General features: G+C 31.1%; 2 protein-coding genes and 1 long non-coding RNA gene across 8 annotated transcripts; 2 read left to right on the top strand and 1 right to left on the bottom strand.

Moving 5' to 3' along the window:
* Positions 1-3,041: 3,041 nt before the first annotated feature.
* Positions 3,042-5,345, top strand: LOC148767569 (uncharacterized). Of its 6 annotated transcripts, none has more exons than XR_016034060.1 (6): positions 3,042-3,392; positions 3,822-3,900; positions 4,026-4,076; positions 4,167-4,293; positions 4,371-4,458; positions 5,104-5,345. It is a non-coding gene; the product is annotated as an uncharacterized LOC148767569 (long non-coding RNA). The 6 variants fall into 6 exon arrangements; XR_016034059.1 differs by having other exon boundaries at positions 3,043-3,392; positions 3,839-3,900; XR_016034057.1 differs by lacking the exon at positions 4,026-4,076 and having other exon boundaries at positions 3,047-3,392; positions 3,822-3,866.
* A 1,142-nt stretch (positions 5,346-6,487) lies between these two features.
* Positions 6,488-10,309, top strand: LOC105956987 (heparanase-like protein 3). Its single transcript, XM_012980897.2, has 9 exons — positions 6,488-6,789; positions 6,916-6,952; positions 7,080-7,260; positions 7,713-7,891; positions 8,613-8,843; positions 8,955-9,144; positions 9,260-9,385; positions 9,522-9,621; positions 9,799-10,309. The coding sequence occupies exons 1-9, from the start codon at positions 6,550-6,552 to the stop codon at positions 10,126-10,128; spliced, it is 1,614 nt and encodes a 537-aa protein (XP_012836351.2). The 5' UTR covers positions 6,488-6,549; the 3' UTR covers positions 10,129-10,309.
* A 7,059-nt stretch (positions 10,310-17,368) lies between these two features.
* Positions 17,369-18,480, bottom strand: LOC105956967 (uncharacterized). Its single transcript, XM_012980877.1, has 2 exons — positions 18,471-18,480; positions 17,369-17,676 (listed from the first exon to the last, which is right to left on the bottom strand). Exons 1-2 carry the CDS (start codon positions 18,478-18,480, stop codon positions 17,369-17,371), a joined length of 318 nt encoding a protein of 105 aa, XP_012836331.1.
* Positions 18,481-18,832: the final 352 nt, after the last annotated feature.

Genomic DNA, 18,832 nt, shown 5'->3' with positions numbered 1-18,832 from the left:
GCTAAGCTTATAAGATGTTAAAAGGAGCTTATAAGATGTTTTAGAGCTTATAAGCTCTTCCAAAGTGTTTGGTAATTTTTTTTTAAAAGATCTTAATTTTTTTTTAAAATAAGCTGTTGGAGAGCAAATAAGATCTTTTTAAAAAAATACCTCTACCCCACCTTTTTATTTAATATCTTATAATGAGTAAAAATAGGAAATAAGCTAATTATCCAAACACTCTAAAAATTAATCCTAAAAATAAGAGCCCGTTTGGCTAAGCTTATTTAAAACATCTTATAAGCTCCTACATCTGATAAGATGTTTTAGGAGCTGATAAGCTGTTAGATCTTATTTTAAAAATTATTTTTTAAGGTGTTTGGATATGTAGCTTATAAGTTACTTTTATTTTTTATAAGTTATTCAGGTGTTTGGAAATAAAAGATATGTTTATCGCTATAATGACAAAAAAGTACATGACGTCATTATAAGTTTATAACTGTTAAATTTATTTGACTCAAATACTTTTATTCCTAAAATATTATTATAATATTTACAAATTATTTTTTCAAATAAAAATAATAATATTAAATTATATATTAAATAAACTAAATGATTTTTTATGTATTTTGATATGATATATTTGACTATTTTTTTAAAATAAATGAAGTGTAATAAAATATTTTAATGAAACGTGAAAGTTTAACTTTTTTGTCCCATTAATATATTAATATAAAATAAAGGTTGTAAAAGAAATATAATTTTTTTTGATAGACAAAAGAAATATAATTTATTATTGTGATAATAAGAATATTCGGATATTTTTATATACATAAAATATAAATAGAGAATATTTTTTTTTACTATTATGATAATTATATTTTAATTAAGTATTAATCTTGATTACAAGAATACGTTGTTTTGATAAAATATAAATGTTATTAGTATTCATGTAATATAATAAAATATTTGAGGGCAATTTTGTATTTTAAGTGTTTTAGTAAAGAAGCAAATAAGATCTTAAAGAAAAAAGGTGGGGTAGAGGTACTTTTAAAAAAACATCTTATAAGCTCCCTAACAGCTTATTTTTAGAAAAAATAAGATCTTTTGTAATTTTTTTACCAAACACTTTTTAACAACTTATAAGCTCTTAAACATCTTATAAGATGTTTTTAGGAGCTTATAAGCTTAGCCAAACAGGCTCTAAGACGTAACAGCTTATCAGCTCTTAAAACATCTTATCAGATGTAGGAGCTTATCAGCTGTTTAAAATAAGCTTAGCCGAACACCCTCTTAGTTGGATATTTGGTTAGTCCTATTATTTTTCGGGTCGACCCGCCAAAACACTTTTGTCATGCCTAATCATGTCATTAAAATACATTGTACATTAATGACAAGATCGTCCTTTTAGTTTTCATCTTTTTATTACAATGACATATTAAATTAATTTTTTAAATAATTAGTATTAAATAAAAATAAATAAAACTTAAGAAAAATCGAAAAAAATTAAAAAAAAATATCGAAAGATTTACAAATATGTTTTTTGAAAAAAAATTCAAAAATTATTCGAAAAAATATTTTTTATTTTTATTTTTGAAAACAAATTAGAAATATTTTTTTTCGAAAAAAGTATATATTTTTTTCGAAAAAAATAAAATTTAAAAAAAAAATCTTTTTCGATTAAAATAAAAAAATGAAAATAAATAGTTTTTTTCAAAAATAAATTGAAAGAAATTTATATTTCGACAAAAAAAAATTCAAAAAAAAAAAAGAAATAAAAAAATATAAATATTAAAAAGAAGAAGAAACAAACTATGTATAATAAGAAAGGATAGTTAGTTACTTTTAAGTAATTGGGTTGATGTTAAGGAATCCAAACATCAAACACTATTATATAATCAAACACTATTATATAATGAGGAGATAAAAAAACTTAAAATTTGATAACAAACATCTTATATAATAATAGTCCTATTATTTTAAAGAGAGGATTATCTAATCTTGGGCGAATCTTATCTTGACAATTACCGAACGGAGGCCTTAATGTTTAAGGAGCTTCAGATATTATGATCATATTTTGTACTATATTTTAGTTTATGGGCAAATTACGGCCACCCCCTGAGTTATGGTCAAATTACGAAAATTCCTCACCTGTTTAGGTAATTATAGTCACCCCCAACTATGTAATATCTTACGAAAAGATCCCTTCTAGATGAAAATTTAGGGATGTTAATTCGGTAAAACCGAACCGAAATTTTGGTAAGCCAACATTTCATACCTTTTACCGAACTAAATATACGATCTGATTCGGTAAATAACCGAATTACATAAATTTTATGTAAAAATATTTAGAAAGGTGGTAGCTGGAATTACCCAAACAAGTAAGGCATTTTCGTAATTTGACCATACATCAGGGGTAGCCATAATTTGCCCTTAATTTATACTAGTTAAATTAATGCTTATGAATATTTATTTACTTAATTTGTGAACACACCTAAAAAATATTTTCGAGGGCGCCGCTTTCAAAATGCACCTAATATAAATATTTTCGTGTGCGTGACCCCTGAAACCTTCGCAACATATATAGCGCACACTCTTATACCAAATATCCCTAGTTCTGCTTCCGGATGCCCATTTCTACTTTAATTTTAGACCTCGTTCGGTTGTCAAGATAAAATCAAATACTCTAATAAAACTAGATTATATTATTGGACCATCGATGATCTAACAAAAAAAATATGCCTAGAAGGTAATGTATGATAACATAATATTTGCGGATCGACCGAACAAGTTATTCAGGTGTAAACAACATAAAACCCTCCTCTTTTAAGGAAAAGTTGCGCCAAACCCCTCTTGTTTTTTTTCTTGCGTAAAACCCCCTTGTGTTTTTATTTTAATTTAAACGAAATCCCCTTTTCCGTTAAAAGTTAACACCGTTGACCATAGAGGGGATTTTATGCAAGTTTTTTTTATAACATATGCGGATTTGGTGCATGGTTTCGCAACACAAGGGGGTCTACGCAAAATTAATTTATTCATTTAAAATTTAAATTATTTTCTTAAATTAAGTCAAATACATACAACAAAAATTATCTATTACGACATTTTGTTAGGGACACTATTTTATAAGCGTCCCAAATATAGACTATTAGGACATTTGATAAGTTGTATCTAATTACCAAACCTCTAGGGACAATTATACCTCCATACTAAATTACCGTAAAAAATAATAAAAAAAATAATAAAAAAAAAAGTAAAGAAATAAATATAAAATTTCCTTTTTTTAGAGGAAAGTCTTATTTATTAGTTTATATCTACTTTCCACCCCATTTCATCTCCCAACACTCATTTCGTCTGCACCCAACATCACATCTTCTCAAAGCAGAGATTTTATTGAGTAAAAAATTATGAAGGTCAGTTCCTCTGTTCTCTCTTCTCTCTTCTGATTCTCTCTCCCCCAATCGTTTTAATCTTTTGAGATTAGGGTTTACAGACAATTTACGTTCGGCAAAAAGAGGTTAGGGCTAGGAATGTTTGCCCCCATTTTCGATTTGACGGCAATCGATTTTTGTCTTTCTCGCATATGTGTTAATCATTTGAAACTAGGTTTTAAAGAACATTTAAATTCGACAAAAAAGATACAGGAATAGGATTTTTGCATCATCTAGTCAAGGCTCTTTCTCTGGAGTCTACAATTGAATTAGTGATTTTGGATTTGTGTTATAATACAGTGCTCAATTTTGATAATACTGACTATTCTTTTGGCAACCTATTTACTTTGTTTAAATTTTGATGATACTGACTATTATTTTGCAATCTATTTTTTTTATAATTGTTTGAAGATGTTTGGTTGCTACAGGGGAAGGCTGATAGTCAAGACTATTCAAGTATTATTTCGTTTCCGTTATAGTTCCTTATAAGGTTAATCGTTCATATTCTTTGTATTGTACTTAAGTCCTCAAGGGATGTCCATTATCATTTTATGTCACTAGATTGTTTGTTGAACTTACCCATTTTCTTATGTTTTATGTTATATGTCTTGCAAGAACAAAGTTTCAAGGATTTTCATTCAGACTAGAAACATGGCAAAATGATAGGTTTACTTTTGCATTCAGACTAGAAACATGGCTAAAGGTTAGGTTTACTTTTGCATTATGTTTATCCCATATTTTGTTTCGTTTTGGCAGAAGGTATTGATTGAGTTGGAGAGTTTTGATATCCATTTGAACAAAGAGGCAAGAGTAAGTTTCTCACACACATATGCTCAAACAATTGGATAACTCTTGGAATACATATTGATTGAACTTTTTTTTGGTATGTTTTCTTTTATTTTCTCCTTGTCTTCTGCTTATTTTTGTTACGAGTTATTGAATTGAGATTCTTGATGCTAGGCAAAAAGAAAGAGACGAATGATTTCCTCCTGATAATCATATAATTGGAAAGGCTCTTCGAGTACATATCAATTGTCCGCTTTCATTGGTATATTTTCCCTTTTTCCTTGTTTTTTTAACTTGTTTATCGATTGCCTCTTTCTTTCGTATGTTTTATTTTTCCCCTATTTTTTGTAACTTATTTTCGTTTTGTATATTATCATCTTATGTTGGTTGGCTATTATATCGAGTTGTCTATTAGATTTGGTTATCAGTTGTTTATACTTAAAAGAAAATTGATCTTTGGAGAGAGTTAATGTGAAGAATAATCATTTATTTGGATATCCTGCTCATTTTCCATTGAATCTCAATAAGGATAACTAGAACCTTCTGCCATGTTTTGCTTTTGCCGAATAATAAGAGTTGATCATTATTATTTGGTTGATACTTGGATGAGTCAAAGGGGGCAAGTTGATAAAGTAACGTTTGTAAATGGTTAAGAATACAAATAGTTTTATTAATCTTAATCTTTCAATACAGTTCAAATTCTTTGTTTTTTCCATGTTTCTTCAAGTGCTTGTTTCGGTATAGTATAAGTTTTCTAATTGTTTGTGGTACTTATTGATGAGAGGTACACTTTTGTGGGATATCTTATGTTACGTTTTGTTTTTATATGTTTACTCATTTCTGAAAGTATTGTTATTATAACTTGGTTTTTTATTGCACTAAGTAATGTGTAATTTTGTACCTGCAGGTTGCTTATGCAGTTGCTTTGATTGATTAGTTTCATTGTTGATCCAAGCCATGTAGAATATGATGGGAGGGAATCATCCTGATTAAGTTTCTAGTGTTAGAGATAAGAATATTAGTTAATCGATTAATCCTGATATTCGGATTCTATGTTATAGGATTATGATTCTTATTATGATATTCAGTACTATGACTTGACTGATCAGATACATTTGAATTTTTGATTAATTAAAGTCGAGAGTGTTATATTTTGTTTGTTGTTTACATTTATATTTCGTGTATATTTTAATAATCCTAGCAGGATATGCAGTATACATATAATGTCATGTATAGTGTCCTAACATCAAATTCTTGCAACATAAATAAATGTCTCTACGTCTACGTAAGTGTCCCAAAAGGATAATTAAGCAAAAACATGGATTTATTAAGAGGATACATATTTGTGTCTCAAAAACAATTTATTGGGACATATATGAGTGTCCTCAGAAGATAAACTTGTAGGGACATTTAATAAATGCCCCACATGCTATTGCGACACACAACTACGCGACATATGTTTTATTTGCCCCTAAAAGAATAAATGTCCCAAAATAGTATATATTGGGGCATTTTTTTGTGTCTACAAAGATGTTTTTTTGTTGTAGTATATCTATTAATTTAAAATATGAAATCCAAAAAAATTAATATTCGAGATGGAAGATGGAACGGATTCTCAAATTATTTACGTACTTTTCACATATAACTAATCCAGAATAAATTATAAAAATAGATGATAATTTTAATAAAATTATTATATTTAAAAAAATCAAAATTCTTAAATAAGTTAATAAATTATATCATATAAAAGTTGATTTTTTTTATTGTACTCACCACACCTATTAAATTTTTATTTTTCATATTGTAATTGAATAAATGTGTTCGACTTAACTTAAGAAAATAATGTGAAAATTTTGAATAAATAAATTAATTTTGCATGAAATCCCCTTGTATTGCATAAAGTATGCACTAAATCCCCCCATGTTATGCAAAAATTGCATAAAATCCCTTATATAGTTAACGGTGTTAACTTTTAACGGAAAAGGGTATTTCGTGCAAAGTAAAATGAAACACAACGGGTTTTACGCAAGAAAAAAAAAACACAGGGGGGTTTTATGCTGTTTACCCGTTATTGAGATACCAAACATCAAACAAAGTCAAATTATTTAGTTAATCGTGGCTAATCTCACCAAACCAAACGAGACATGAATGTATTCTTTTTATCCGATCCGACTATAACCCATTCTTGTAATTAGTTGTAACAATTAAATTCATTTGACTAAAGAATTGTACTACAGAAATCATGCTTACTAGACCCCCCACCACCATGCACCCCCACCCAGGGTTTTCTCCCTATAAAACCAGTAGCCCTTCAACAGCCAAAATCATTCCAAACTTGTAGTATTTTTAAAAGATGATGATGTTGAAACAGTGTTTGTGTAGTGTTTTAGTGTGTGTGCTGTGTTTTTTTTCGAGTTTCGCATGCGATGTTAAGGGCGAAGAGAGAGTTATTGAGGGCACTGTTCGTATCGATGGGAGTCGTCCGATAGCGGAGACCGATGAGAACTTCGTATGTGCAACAATAGACTTATGGCCAGCTGAAAAGTGTGATTATGGAACTTGTGCCTGGGGAAACTCTTCTCTCCTCAATTTGGTATTATATTTTTAGGTTTTCATTTTTTGACCTAATTTATTAAATAATTGCCTATTATTAATTATATACAGATTTGCATGTGATTGTTATTCTTGATTGATTTTGTTTCATGTTTTGTTGGAGCAGGATCTGAAAAATGTTGTCCTCTTCAATGCAGTAAAAGGTACATATACGTAGAAATATTAATTATTCATTGGGGATTTAATTTGATTAAACTATGGTACAAATTAATTAGATTATTTCATTAATTAATTGATTTATTTAATTTTTATGAATTTAAAATGATGCAGCGTTTTCACCACTTCGGATAAGATTAGGAGGAACTTTGCAAGATAGATTGATATATCAAACAGACCGTACAGAAGCATGCACTCCATTTGTGTACAACACTTCTGAGCTGTACAATTACACTTTGGGTTGTCTTTCCTTGGACAGATGGGATGAATTAAACTCCTTCTTGACTCGTTCCCGGTAATAAAATATTAGTAATTACCATGTCTAATTAAATAAATTAAATGATACATCTACTGTAAAAAAAGAAAAAGAAAAATAGGAGTATTGCACAATAAAATAAAATTTGATAAATAAAATAATTAAATTGCAAAAAATATCGCTGTGTAATCACTAAATAACAAAAATCCCACTTATGATAAATAAACCACCAAAATCCCCATGTGAAATTTAGTCAAAGACAGAAATTCCCCTGGTGCATTTTTATGTGGCTCACTCGCTGAATTTGCGGCTGGTAACTGATTATTAGACGTGAAATGATAAAATTATCCCTAAAATGTATTAATATGTAATTTGATTATATTTCTCATAAACCCTTGCACAAACTCTAATTGGCTCCTTGTGAACAAATTACAATTCATAGTATACTTGTTAGTTGTTACTGTTCTTGAATGAGTTCATTATTTTTTCAGGGCAATATTTACTTTCGGACTAAATGCACTAAATGGGAAAACGATAGAGGAAGGCAGTACTGGTTTCGGTCCGGCAAATGCTACACTTGTTGCCAAGGGCAATTGGGATTATTCGAATGCTGAATCGTTTCTTCGTTACACTGTCGAGAAGGGTTACAATGTGTATGCTTGGGCCCTTGGTAAAAAATATCATCACACTCTACTGATATTGCATGAAAAAGTTATAATTTTGATATTGTAGAATTTTTTCTTATTAAGTGTCGCTTTTGATTTTCTAAATAGGTCAAACATTTTGTCTGATTTTCTAATAGGTCAAATATTTTTCGTTAAAATCAAGACTATGTAACAATAATATTTTTCATAAGGGTGCAAATTTAGATCGGATGGTCTGTTTTAATAGGAAAATCGGATATCATAGGATGATTGACACGTGGATAGTTTAAATAAAAATATAATTACAATTCTAATAATTGGAAAAACAAAAATTAAGGAAAAAGAAAACCTCAACAGAACCATAACCGCTCTACCTTTGATTATAATTAGCGTGATTTATTAAGAATTAAAACTTAAAAGTGTCACGTGTCAAAAAATTAGTGGAATCCGATTTATATTAAATATGGGCTGATCCGCTCAGAATTTAATCTCTTTTCATAATTAATTAGAGAGCATCACAAACGATGCTAATAAAGGGAGGGAGTACGTACAAGAAAAAAGAGGTTTTAGTTTAATCCTGCAAGTGTAGGTAATGGTTATTGTGTGATGCAAAACCATTCTTTACTTTACCCTTTTTATTATATTATTTTTTTTTAATTTTTTTTTATATAGCAAAGAATATGTCGCATATTTCCTTGAATTAATATAAAAGAATTATGGGATCAAAATTATAAATTTTATTGGCAGGGAATGAATTAGGTGGAATCGCAATATATCTATTCGTGGATGCGGAGCAGTATGCCCAAGACACGGTTTCTCTACGTCGATTAATAGCAAAAAATTATCGACCAATGATAAGGGCCCCACGGATAATGGCTCCTGAAAATCTCTTCGAACGTGATTGGTTTCAACAATACCTAGAACAATCACAAGGCTCACTAAGTATAAGTAGCCAACATATCTATAATCTTGGCGCAGGTATATATATATATATATATATATATATATATATATATATATATATATATATATATATATATATTTAAACCTCTATAATTAATGATTTATGATGATTTTATATAAATATAGGATCTGATCCGGACCTTATAAATAAAATACTTGATCCAACGGTGCTGGATAGTGGAGCCGTTCCGCTATGGAACCTCAAGAACCTTCTGGAAGAAACGGGTACATCGGCAGTTGGTTGGGTTACCGAGTCTGGAGGAGCTTATAATAGTGGTCGTGATGGAGTAACAAACACCTTTGTCTTTAGTTTTTGGTACGTTACATAAACTTACATAACATATGCATGCATAATAAATATATGTTGTCTGTATGTGTGTGTATGTATATATATATGTGAATTAATGGATGAGTTAATTATATATGTATAGGTATTTGGACATACTGGGTATGGCAGCAGCTTATGATACAAAGGTGTTTTGTCGACAGACATTAGTCGGAGGCTACTATAGTTTACTTGACACCACCACCTTTGTTCCAAATCCCGATTACTACGGGTATATATCGAAAAAAGCGAATATCCTATTATTATTTATGTCGACCGTCACACACACGCAAACACATATATGTATATATATAGAAAACTTCTTTGATAGTAATTTATTCATTAATGATGAGCTAATTATTTTGTAGCGCGCTTCTTTGGCACCGTTTAATGGGAAAACATGTTTTGCTGACGAGATTTGAAGGAAGTAGTAAGATCCGTGCATATGCTCATTGTGCAAAGAATTCTGTAAGTTCTTAACATATAGGAACCTCATTTTTTTTTATTATGTGACATTACCTCATTACAAAATTATAATATTATCTTGACATTTTATTTATTTATTTATTTATACACATATATCACATACAATGACACTTCATATTAATGAGATTTGATTTGAACATATATGACATGATGTTGCAGCCTGGAGTTGTTGTATTGCTCATAAACCTAGACGGCAACACAACTGCCGAGGCAAAGCTTTCATTGTTCGAAAATGATGACGGTGAACGGCTATTTGATTTTAGACAAGAGTACCACCTCACCCCTTTGGAAGGAAACATACAAAGCAAGACCGTTTTACTCAACGGTAAGCCATTGATCGTCGATTCGTCTGGCGCTATACCTATCATGGAACCCGTTGAGGTTATTGGCTCGAGGCCGATAACTGTGAATCCGCATTCCATTGTGTTTGTTCACATTTCAAATTTCGCCTTCAAAGCGTGCCGATCCTTTGGTGTCGAAGTACTTTGATATCCGTGTTTGTTCGTTTGTTTTATTGTTTTATTATGTACCGTGATGTAATGTGTGGTCGAATAAGATGCAAAGGCCTTTGTTGCTATATGTTTGCATCATAGTTGAACTATTAATAAATATATCAACTCTGTAACATATATATATGTTGGGTGTTTTTCGTATTTTGTTTCTACCAAAATTTCGATAAATCGATGATTCACACCCATCGTTTCAATGATGTTGATGAATAATGAATGAAAATGAACAACATTGTTATGTATTAAATTGTATTTGTAAAAGGCCAGTTCATCTAGAAAACATGTATCCAAATTTTTGGGTTGATTACAAACATCCAAGGTAGGGGTGTAAATGAGACGAGCCAGCTCGCGAGTTTAAGGAGCCTGCTCGAAAAATGCTTGTACTCGAGCTCAGGAGCCCGAGCTCTTGGACGAGTCGAGCTCGAGCTTACTTTCAATTGTTCGACAGCCTATTTTTCTATATTTTGTTTTAATTTTATATATATTAATAATATATAATAATGGATATTATTAATAATAAATAAAAAATAATAAAATTAGTTTTTTAATTGAAAAAAAAAATTAATAAGACAAATATGTAAGTTATTTAATACATAAAACACATAAGCTGTCATAATTAGGATTGGGTTACTTCTAATCTAAAATAAGAACTCAAGAACTTTGTTGTGGGTACTTCTAATCTAAAATAATTTGCAAGTGATGGAAATGGGTTTGCATAAATTACATAGATTAGGGACCCTAACTAAATGGTTAATTTATAGTATTCCTTCCATCAAGAAACAACTCTACGATAGAGTCACAACTCTTTAATTAACATTTCAATAAAGCTACAACCCTTCAAAATAACTCTAAAGACATGTCATTTTATTCAATCGTTATAATTCTTCAATTACCACAATAAAATAGCCAATCGAATTATAAATAATTTATCCATTAAATAACTTAATATAATAGATAATTTTATATACGTAATATATATAGACCATAATATTCTTACATTCTCCCACTTGGTCTATTTATTAACTTTTAATGGTTTAGAATGAACATACTGAGCACATAATGATTTTTCTAAACCTTTAGTTCATTGGCTACAAATATTCAAGCATAAATAAGAAAAAGAAAAATCATGAAGGTTATTTATTATTTTAACGTGTTTCCTGCCATGCATTACAATTCGATTTTCTTATCATATTCATTGGGGTATTTTCTATGCATGAATAAGCCTGAATGCTTATAGTGGGTCCATTAACAAGTATTATATGTCATTCTCTCACATATATGTATACCAATAAAATAGAATACGGATAAAAATAAGAATTTTATTGTCAATACACTATGGGCTCTTTTGGTTGGTGGGATAAGGGGTGATTGACAAATTAGTCACCCCTAATCCGGCGTTTGGTTCGACTGATAGAAACCCGGTATTGACACAAAGCCCGTTATACAATCACCCAAATGGGTGATAACTTATCGCACCTCAATAGGTGTGACAAAATTATCCAGTGAGGATAAATTCGTGAAAATACAAAAAAGCCCCCCATTCATAACATTATTACCACCTAACTGGGTATAAAAGTAGAAAAACCCCTCTTCTTCAATCTTCATACCAACAGAAACGCGATTAGCCCTAGCAACGGGACATGTTCTTCATGTTCTGAATATACGAGCTCCTACAATCAAAGCACATCCAATTTTGGGGGTAGAAGTCGCGACTGACCACTCAATCAATCGTACTTATTTTCGAGCTTTACAGCCCTAGCCTCTCAAGGTTTTCTTCTTCTTCTTTGCTTTTGATTCATCTCTGAAGAATCAAGTATGTTTTTTTTTTTTTTTTTAATTTTTAGATGGCTTAAACTTGAGGTTGTCTTTTTATTTGGTGGTGTTTGATTTATTTTATTGTCTATTTTAAAGTTTGATTGCTGATTCGGGTTTGATCCAATTTCTGATTTTTTTTAATCTCGATTTTTTTATTTAGTTAATCAATGTGAATCATCTCTGTTGTTAGTGGTTGGTGATGTTGTGTTCAATTTTGATTGTGATGTGATCATTGTTTTCCATTAGTTTCTTTGTGATTTTTTGATAATCTAAAAATTGGCCATGTAGGAAGATAAATTTAACTCAGAAAATAAATAAATTATAATTCATAATTAATTTTGTGGCAGGGCGAAGATTTGCTTGTAACTTGTAGTGTTGATATATAAACCATGTAGGGATTTCATACAATTATGTAATTCTTAAAGAAGTGCATATCAAAATCTGAATACATAGCCGAATTAAATTAACACAACATGTAATAACAAAAACATTAAGAGTGTGCATGTTGGTTTTTAATTTTTATTGTTTATAAAAACCTAGTTTAGTAGTTATTGCATTATCCAAAATCTAACGAATATAAGTAATTTTTAAATAATGCGGGCACCACAGTTTTCAGTGTGTATGGATCCTAGGACTTGTGTTTTGTGTTCAATGAGAATATGCTCTTTGTAGCTTATTTTTCTGGAATTTGCATTATCATCAAGACTGTTGTTCATATTGTTTGTTCTATTGGCAGATAGTGTAATGCAATATCAGAAATCCTTAATCACTTGGTCAGCAGCCAATTACAAATTACAGTAATTATAGATTTTTATTTTTTTCCCAAAGTGATTACATGAGCCTAGAACTATGAAGCCTAAAAATCTGTAATGTAATTGGGAATTATGGTTATTATAGATTACAGTAATTCCAGATTACAGATTACAGTTCTAGGCTTCATAGTTCATAGTTAATCATATTTCAAATCCACAAAAAAAAAAATTACAGAAATAATTAGATTTACAGTTATAGGCTTTGGACAGGTTAAAAAGCGATTGTCTGGATTTAAGGTGATCCAAGATGATTGTACATGTCTTCATCCCGCAATAACAAAAGGTGTCTCGGTTTCCAGTTTCAAAGGCGAAAGAATTGCCTCGGCCGAAGCCATGACCCCAATTTCTCGATTTGTTAGAGACACCACTGCTCATTGTTCTGTAGTTATTGCTCTTATGATATTCACCTGGATTTTGGGCAATTTTAATTTGTAGTTGTTGCAGAAAAGGAATCACACAATGTTGTTATATGTTTTATTTTGATTACGACATGTAAATGAAACTATATGTAAAACGGGAGTATCGCCTAGCTAACTAAATGCAGCTTTGGAACTCTATTTAAGTTCGTTTTCGATTTAATATTGTGTGATATTGTGCTCGTTTTATTAAGAATTACTTTGAATTTTTGCACGGATTTTTTTCGTATTCCCACGACCATGAAATGTACATCTATTGAGGTGCAGCATAAGTCGAGAATGCTTTTGCTTAAACGCTTCTACGAGTCAATGAAATTAATTTGACCAAGGGTTGTTTTGTAAATTCAAGAATAATCAATCATAATCATTATAACTGAACATCAGTTTAAGTTATCCCCTATTAATAATCCCTCATACCAAATAAGATTTTTTTCTACTAAATAGTGCAATAATCAATAATCAATCATGTGTTTGTAATATCATCCTACCAACCAAAAGAGCCCTATGTATTACAATAATCAATCATCTAATAAGTGACTTGATGGGGCATAGCCCCATATTGGTTATATGATCTTTGAACAAACTTGGTGACATGACTTTTGTCAAAGGATCAACAATCATCTCTCCAGTGCGTGTATGTTCAACATGTATTTCCTTAGACTTAATACGCTCTTTTATAGCTAAAAACTTGATGTCTATATGTTTACTCCGGCTGTTACTCTTATTATTTTTAGCCAAGAACACAGCAGCTGAGTTGTCACAGTAGATTCTCCAAGGCTTGGAGATAGACTCAATAACTTGAAGTCCAAACATAAAATTCTTTAACCAAATAACCTGCGATGTTGCCTCAACAAATGAAACAAATTCGGCTTCCATTGTAGAAGTTGCAATTAGTGATTGTTTCGCACTTCTCCAAGATACAGCTCCTGCAGCGAGTATGAAAATTTATCCCGATGTTGACTTGCGAGAATCAATACAGCCAGCTAAGTTTGTATCCGAATACCAACAATCTCTAAATTGTCGGTCTTTTTATAAGTAAGCATAAAATCCTTGGTCCCTTGCAAATATCTCATGACCTTTTCCACAGCTTTCCAATGGTCTAGCCCCGGATTACTCTTATATCTTCCTAACGTTCCAACTATGAATGCGATGTCAGGTCTTGTAGAAACTTGAGCATACATTAGGCTTCCAACGGCAGAAGCATAAGAAATGTTTTCCATTTGTTCCCTTTCAAGGTCATTTTGTGGACATTGGTATAAATCAATCTTGTCACCTTTCAGAATTGGAGCTACACTCGGTGAACAATCCTTCAAGCGAAATCTCTCTAAAACTTTATTAATATATGCCTTTTGAGATAAACCCAAAGTTCTTTGATTTCCATCTCTATGGATCTTTATGCGGATAACATAAGATGCCTCGCCCATATCTTTCATATTAAAATTTTGAGAAAGAAATTGTTTTACTACATGTAACAATTTCGTATCATTAACTGCAAGCAAAATGTCATCTACATAAAGGACTAAACAAATGATATTGCTCCCACTAACCTTGTGGTATATGCATTGATCATCAATGTTTTCGACAAAACCATATGAAGAAATAACATTGTGAAATTTTAAATACCATTGTCGCGAAGCTTGTTTTAGTCCATAGATAGACTTCTTTAACTAAATGACATCGTTTGAGATAAACCCTTCCGATTGTTTCATATAAACTTCTTCCTCTAAATCTCCATGGAGAAAAGCCGTTTTCACATCCATTTGATATATTTCCAAATCTAGATATGCAACCAATGCCATGATGATGCAGAATGAATCTTTTCAAGAAACAGGAGAGAAAGTCTCCCGATAATTGGTTCCTTCCCTTTGGGTAAACCCTTTGGCAACAAGCCTCAATTTGTATTGTTTAATATTGCCTGATGAATCTTTCTTGGTTTTAAAAACCCATTTACAACCAATAGGCTTCGTCCCATCAGACAATTCTACAAGATCCCAAACTTGATTATTCGCCATTGAGTTCATCTTATCTTTCATCGCATCTTGTCATAACTGAGAATTAATACTATTTATTGGTTATGGAATTGTTTCAGGGTCATTCTCAATTATAATATCTTGGTCAGACTCTAAATGATATACCACATAATCACTAGGAATTGCATGTTTCTTTATTCTAGTAGATCTTCTCAAAATTGTACCACTTACTTCTTGTGAAGTTTGTTGTACAGTAGGATCTATTTGAATATTATCATCATTATTATGTGGAATAATAGGAATAGGTTGTACAGTGGTTCCATTCTGAACAACCATTCTCTTACGTGGAGTTGTATCACAAAAATGATGATCATCACAAGTTAGATTATGAAAATTATCACTCCCACTTTCCACATCATACTCTAGAAACTTTGCATTTCTAGATTCCTCAATTCTTGTGGTATGGGAAGGACAGTAAAACTTATATCCCTTGGAAGTTTCAGCATATCCAATAAATTATGCACTAATAGTTCTAGGGTCCAACTTCTTCTCATGTGGATTATTAAACCGAACCTCAGCTGGACAACCCCATACTCGTGTATGATTTAAACTTGGTTTCCAACCTTTCCATAACTCAAATGGCGTTTTACTAACTGCCTTAGTTGGAACTCGATTCAAAATATACACAGTCGTTTTAAGGGCTTCATGCCATAGATATTTAGGATGTTTGGAATTGTTGAGCATACTTCTCACCATATCCATCAAAGTCCCATTTCTTCTTTCGGCCACACCGTTTTGATCCGGTGAACCAGGCATAGTATATTGTGCTACAATTCCATGCTCTTGAAGAAATTTTTCAAATGGACCAGGTGCTTGTCCACTTCCCCTATATCTTCCATAATATTCCTCACCTCTATCTGATCTTACGATTTTGATTTGTTTTCCACATTATTTCTCTACTTCTGCTTTATAAATTTTAAAAACATCTAAAGCTTCATATTTGTTATGAAGCATGTAGAGATACATAAATTGCGTATAATCGTCAATAAGTGAGGAAATATCTTTGACCAGTTGAGTACATGTCAGGGCAACAAATATCAGTATGTATTATTTCTAATACACCAGAACTCCTCCTAACACCCTTTTTGAACTTGTAGTGTGTTTGCCTTTTATGCAATCTACACAAGTACCCAAATCAGTAAAATCAAGAGATTCAAGAACTCCCTCATTTGCTAAATTCTTTATTCTCCCAATGGAGATATGTCCTAATCTTCGATGCCATAACATCAAGGATTTTTCATTATTGACACTACGCTTAATACCAACATTACCATGGGTAGCCATTGAAACAAATGGAACATTATTCCTATTGCTTAAATGAATTTTAAATAAATCACCTTCCTGAGTACCATTACCAACAATATTTGAGTTTTTCAAAATATTAATAATATTATCATAAAAATTGATATGAAATCCTTGCAATACAAGTTTTGAAACTGAAATTAAATTCTTAGAAAAATCTGGAATATAACATGTCTTTTCCAAATCTAAAAAAAACTAGTATATAAAATATGCCTATAAGTTTCAGTAGCAGCAACATGTGAACTCATCCGATTGCCCATATAGATTTTTAGTTCACTCCCCACCGGCTTTCTTTGGTTTAAGAAACCCTGCATGGTATTAGCAATGTGAATTGTAGAAGCAGAATCAATCCACCAAGTGTCGCGTGAAATTTCAATTAAATTAGATTCAAAACATACTAGGCGAATGATTACCTATCTTCTCAAGCCAAGCCTTCGTTTCGGGCAATCCTTTCTCATGTGTCCATTCTTTTTACAGAAAAAACAACGGGCTCCTTCCTTATCTTCAGAACGAATAGGTGTGATACTTTTTCCCTTCTTCTTATTGGCTCGCTTTTTGTCCTTGTCGTTTGTCACCAAACATGCACTTTCACCGTATTCCTGAATCAATCTCCCTTCTTTCTGGGCACACATGGCCAGTAATTCGTGAATCGACCATTTATCCTTATGTGTGTTGTAGGAAATTTTAAAAGGTTCATATTGGGATGGAAGTGAGTTTAGGGTAAGATGCACAAAAAACGACTCGGATATCCCAATCTCCAATGACTTCAGTTGAGCAGCTATGTCCCTCATTTGCATTAAGTGCTCACGCACACCTTTGAAGCTGGTAAGTTTCATCGATGATAACTATCTCATTAAGGTACTTGCAAGTGATTTATCCGACGACTCAAATTGTTCATCAATAGCATGCATGTAATCCTTGACATTTGGAGACTTGATAAACATCATACTCAAACGGTTGGATCGCTCCCACCGTTCATACAACGTTGTCTCAGCTTTAGTGTTGGTATTTGTGAGCATAGGTGGTTCTTCCTTTCGAAGAGCATAGTCAAGGTCAATGCATCCCAAATGAAGAAGAACTTTCTCCTTCCAAATCTTGTAGTTGTCACCACTCAAAGAGGGAATTTCAGATGCATTATCGGATTTTACTAGTGCTGCAAATAAATAAAATTAATATCATGCTTACAATTTAAAATAAAATAAGTCTCATCTTTCCATCCTTGTGTGATATGCTTTCACATGCAAGTTATATCCAATAATAACATGAATTAGCGTATCATTAAAATCTACATGTGGGCAAAGACCTTAACACTCAATTATTCCATACTTTGTCTGTTACAGTGGAACTATGAAAAATATTAATATTTCTAAATACCTGTGGGTTAATTGAGAAATAAACTGATTTTCTATTGCACCTTAATCATAAATATTAACACTAACCTCTCCCGCGGGATAAAGTTAGTACAACAATAATTTGATATATGATATGTGACCCAATTACATTAAATGCAATTGGATAATTAAGATGTTGTGGCTAGTCTTTAATTATTTAAACATAATCATCACATGATATCATACTTGTACAAGAGATAATATAAAATACATATTACACACAACAGATAGAGAAATCTATTACATGTATAGCTAGATCATAACACTGTATCAAATAGAATTTCAAAGCATCCATCGTAATTAATTAAAAAAATTATTTCGAAAGAGAGAAAATGAGAATAATAGATTCCAACTAATTGAAAGTTTGGATAAAAATTCTATGGTTTTATATATATATTAGGGAAATACTGTTTTTTCTAAAATAATTTTCTGATTAATTTTGGAAATCAAAATCACCTTACGGTTAGGCAGAAGATATTGTTCTGCTCTAATACCACATGTAAGTTATTTATACATAAAACGCGGAAGCTGTCATAATTACGATTCAGTTACATACCTCCAACCATAGCCAACGTCTGAATAAAAACTCAAGAACTTTATTGTGGGTACTTCTGATCTAAAACAATTTGCAGTGATAGAAATGGGTTTGCATAAATTGCATAGATTAGGGACCCTAACTAAATGGAAACAACTCTACGATAGAGCCACAACTCTTTAATTAACATTTCAATAAAGTTACAATCCTTCAAAATAACTCTAGAGACCAATCGTTATAGCTCTTCAATTGCCACAATAAAATTGCCAATCGAATTATAAATAATGTATCCATTAAATAACTTAATATGATAATATTATATACGTAATATATATAGACCATAATATTCTTACAAAATATAGTATCAGACTATTGTTAATACA

This window comes from Erythranthe guttata, chromosome 10, assembly GCF_056151865.1.
Source record: "Erythranthe guttata isolate IM_541 chromosome 10, IM_541, whole genome shotgun sequence".
Classification (NCBI taxonomy): Eukaryota; Viridiplantae; Streptophyta; class Magnoliopsida; order Lamiales; family Phrymaceae; genus Erythranthe; species Erythranthe guttata.
The sequence above is the reverse complement of the archived record's forward strand: the minus strand, read 5'-3'. Positions and strand labels throughout refer to the sequence as shown.

What these genes read in the sequence shown, in the direction of transcription:
- LOC105956987 (XM_012980897.2), top strand. Translation starts at nt 6,550, where the DNA reads ATGATGATGTTGAAACAGTGTTTGTGTAGTGTTTTAGTGTGTGTGCTG. An exon ending in ACCTTTGTCTTTAGTTTTTG is followed by an intron (nt 9,145 to 9,259) that starts GTACGTTACATA and finishes ATATATGTATAG; the next exon opens with GTATTTGGACATACTGGGTA. An exon ending in CCAAATCCCGATTACTACGG is followed by an intron (nt 9,386 to 9,521) that starts GTATATATCGAA and finishes ATTATTTTGTAG; the next exon opens with CGCGCTTCTTTGGCACCGTT.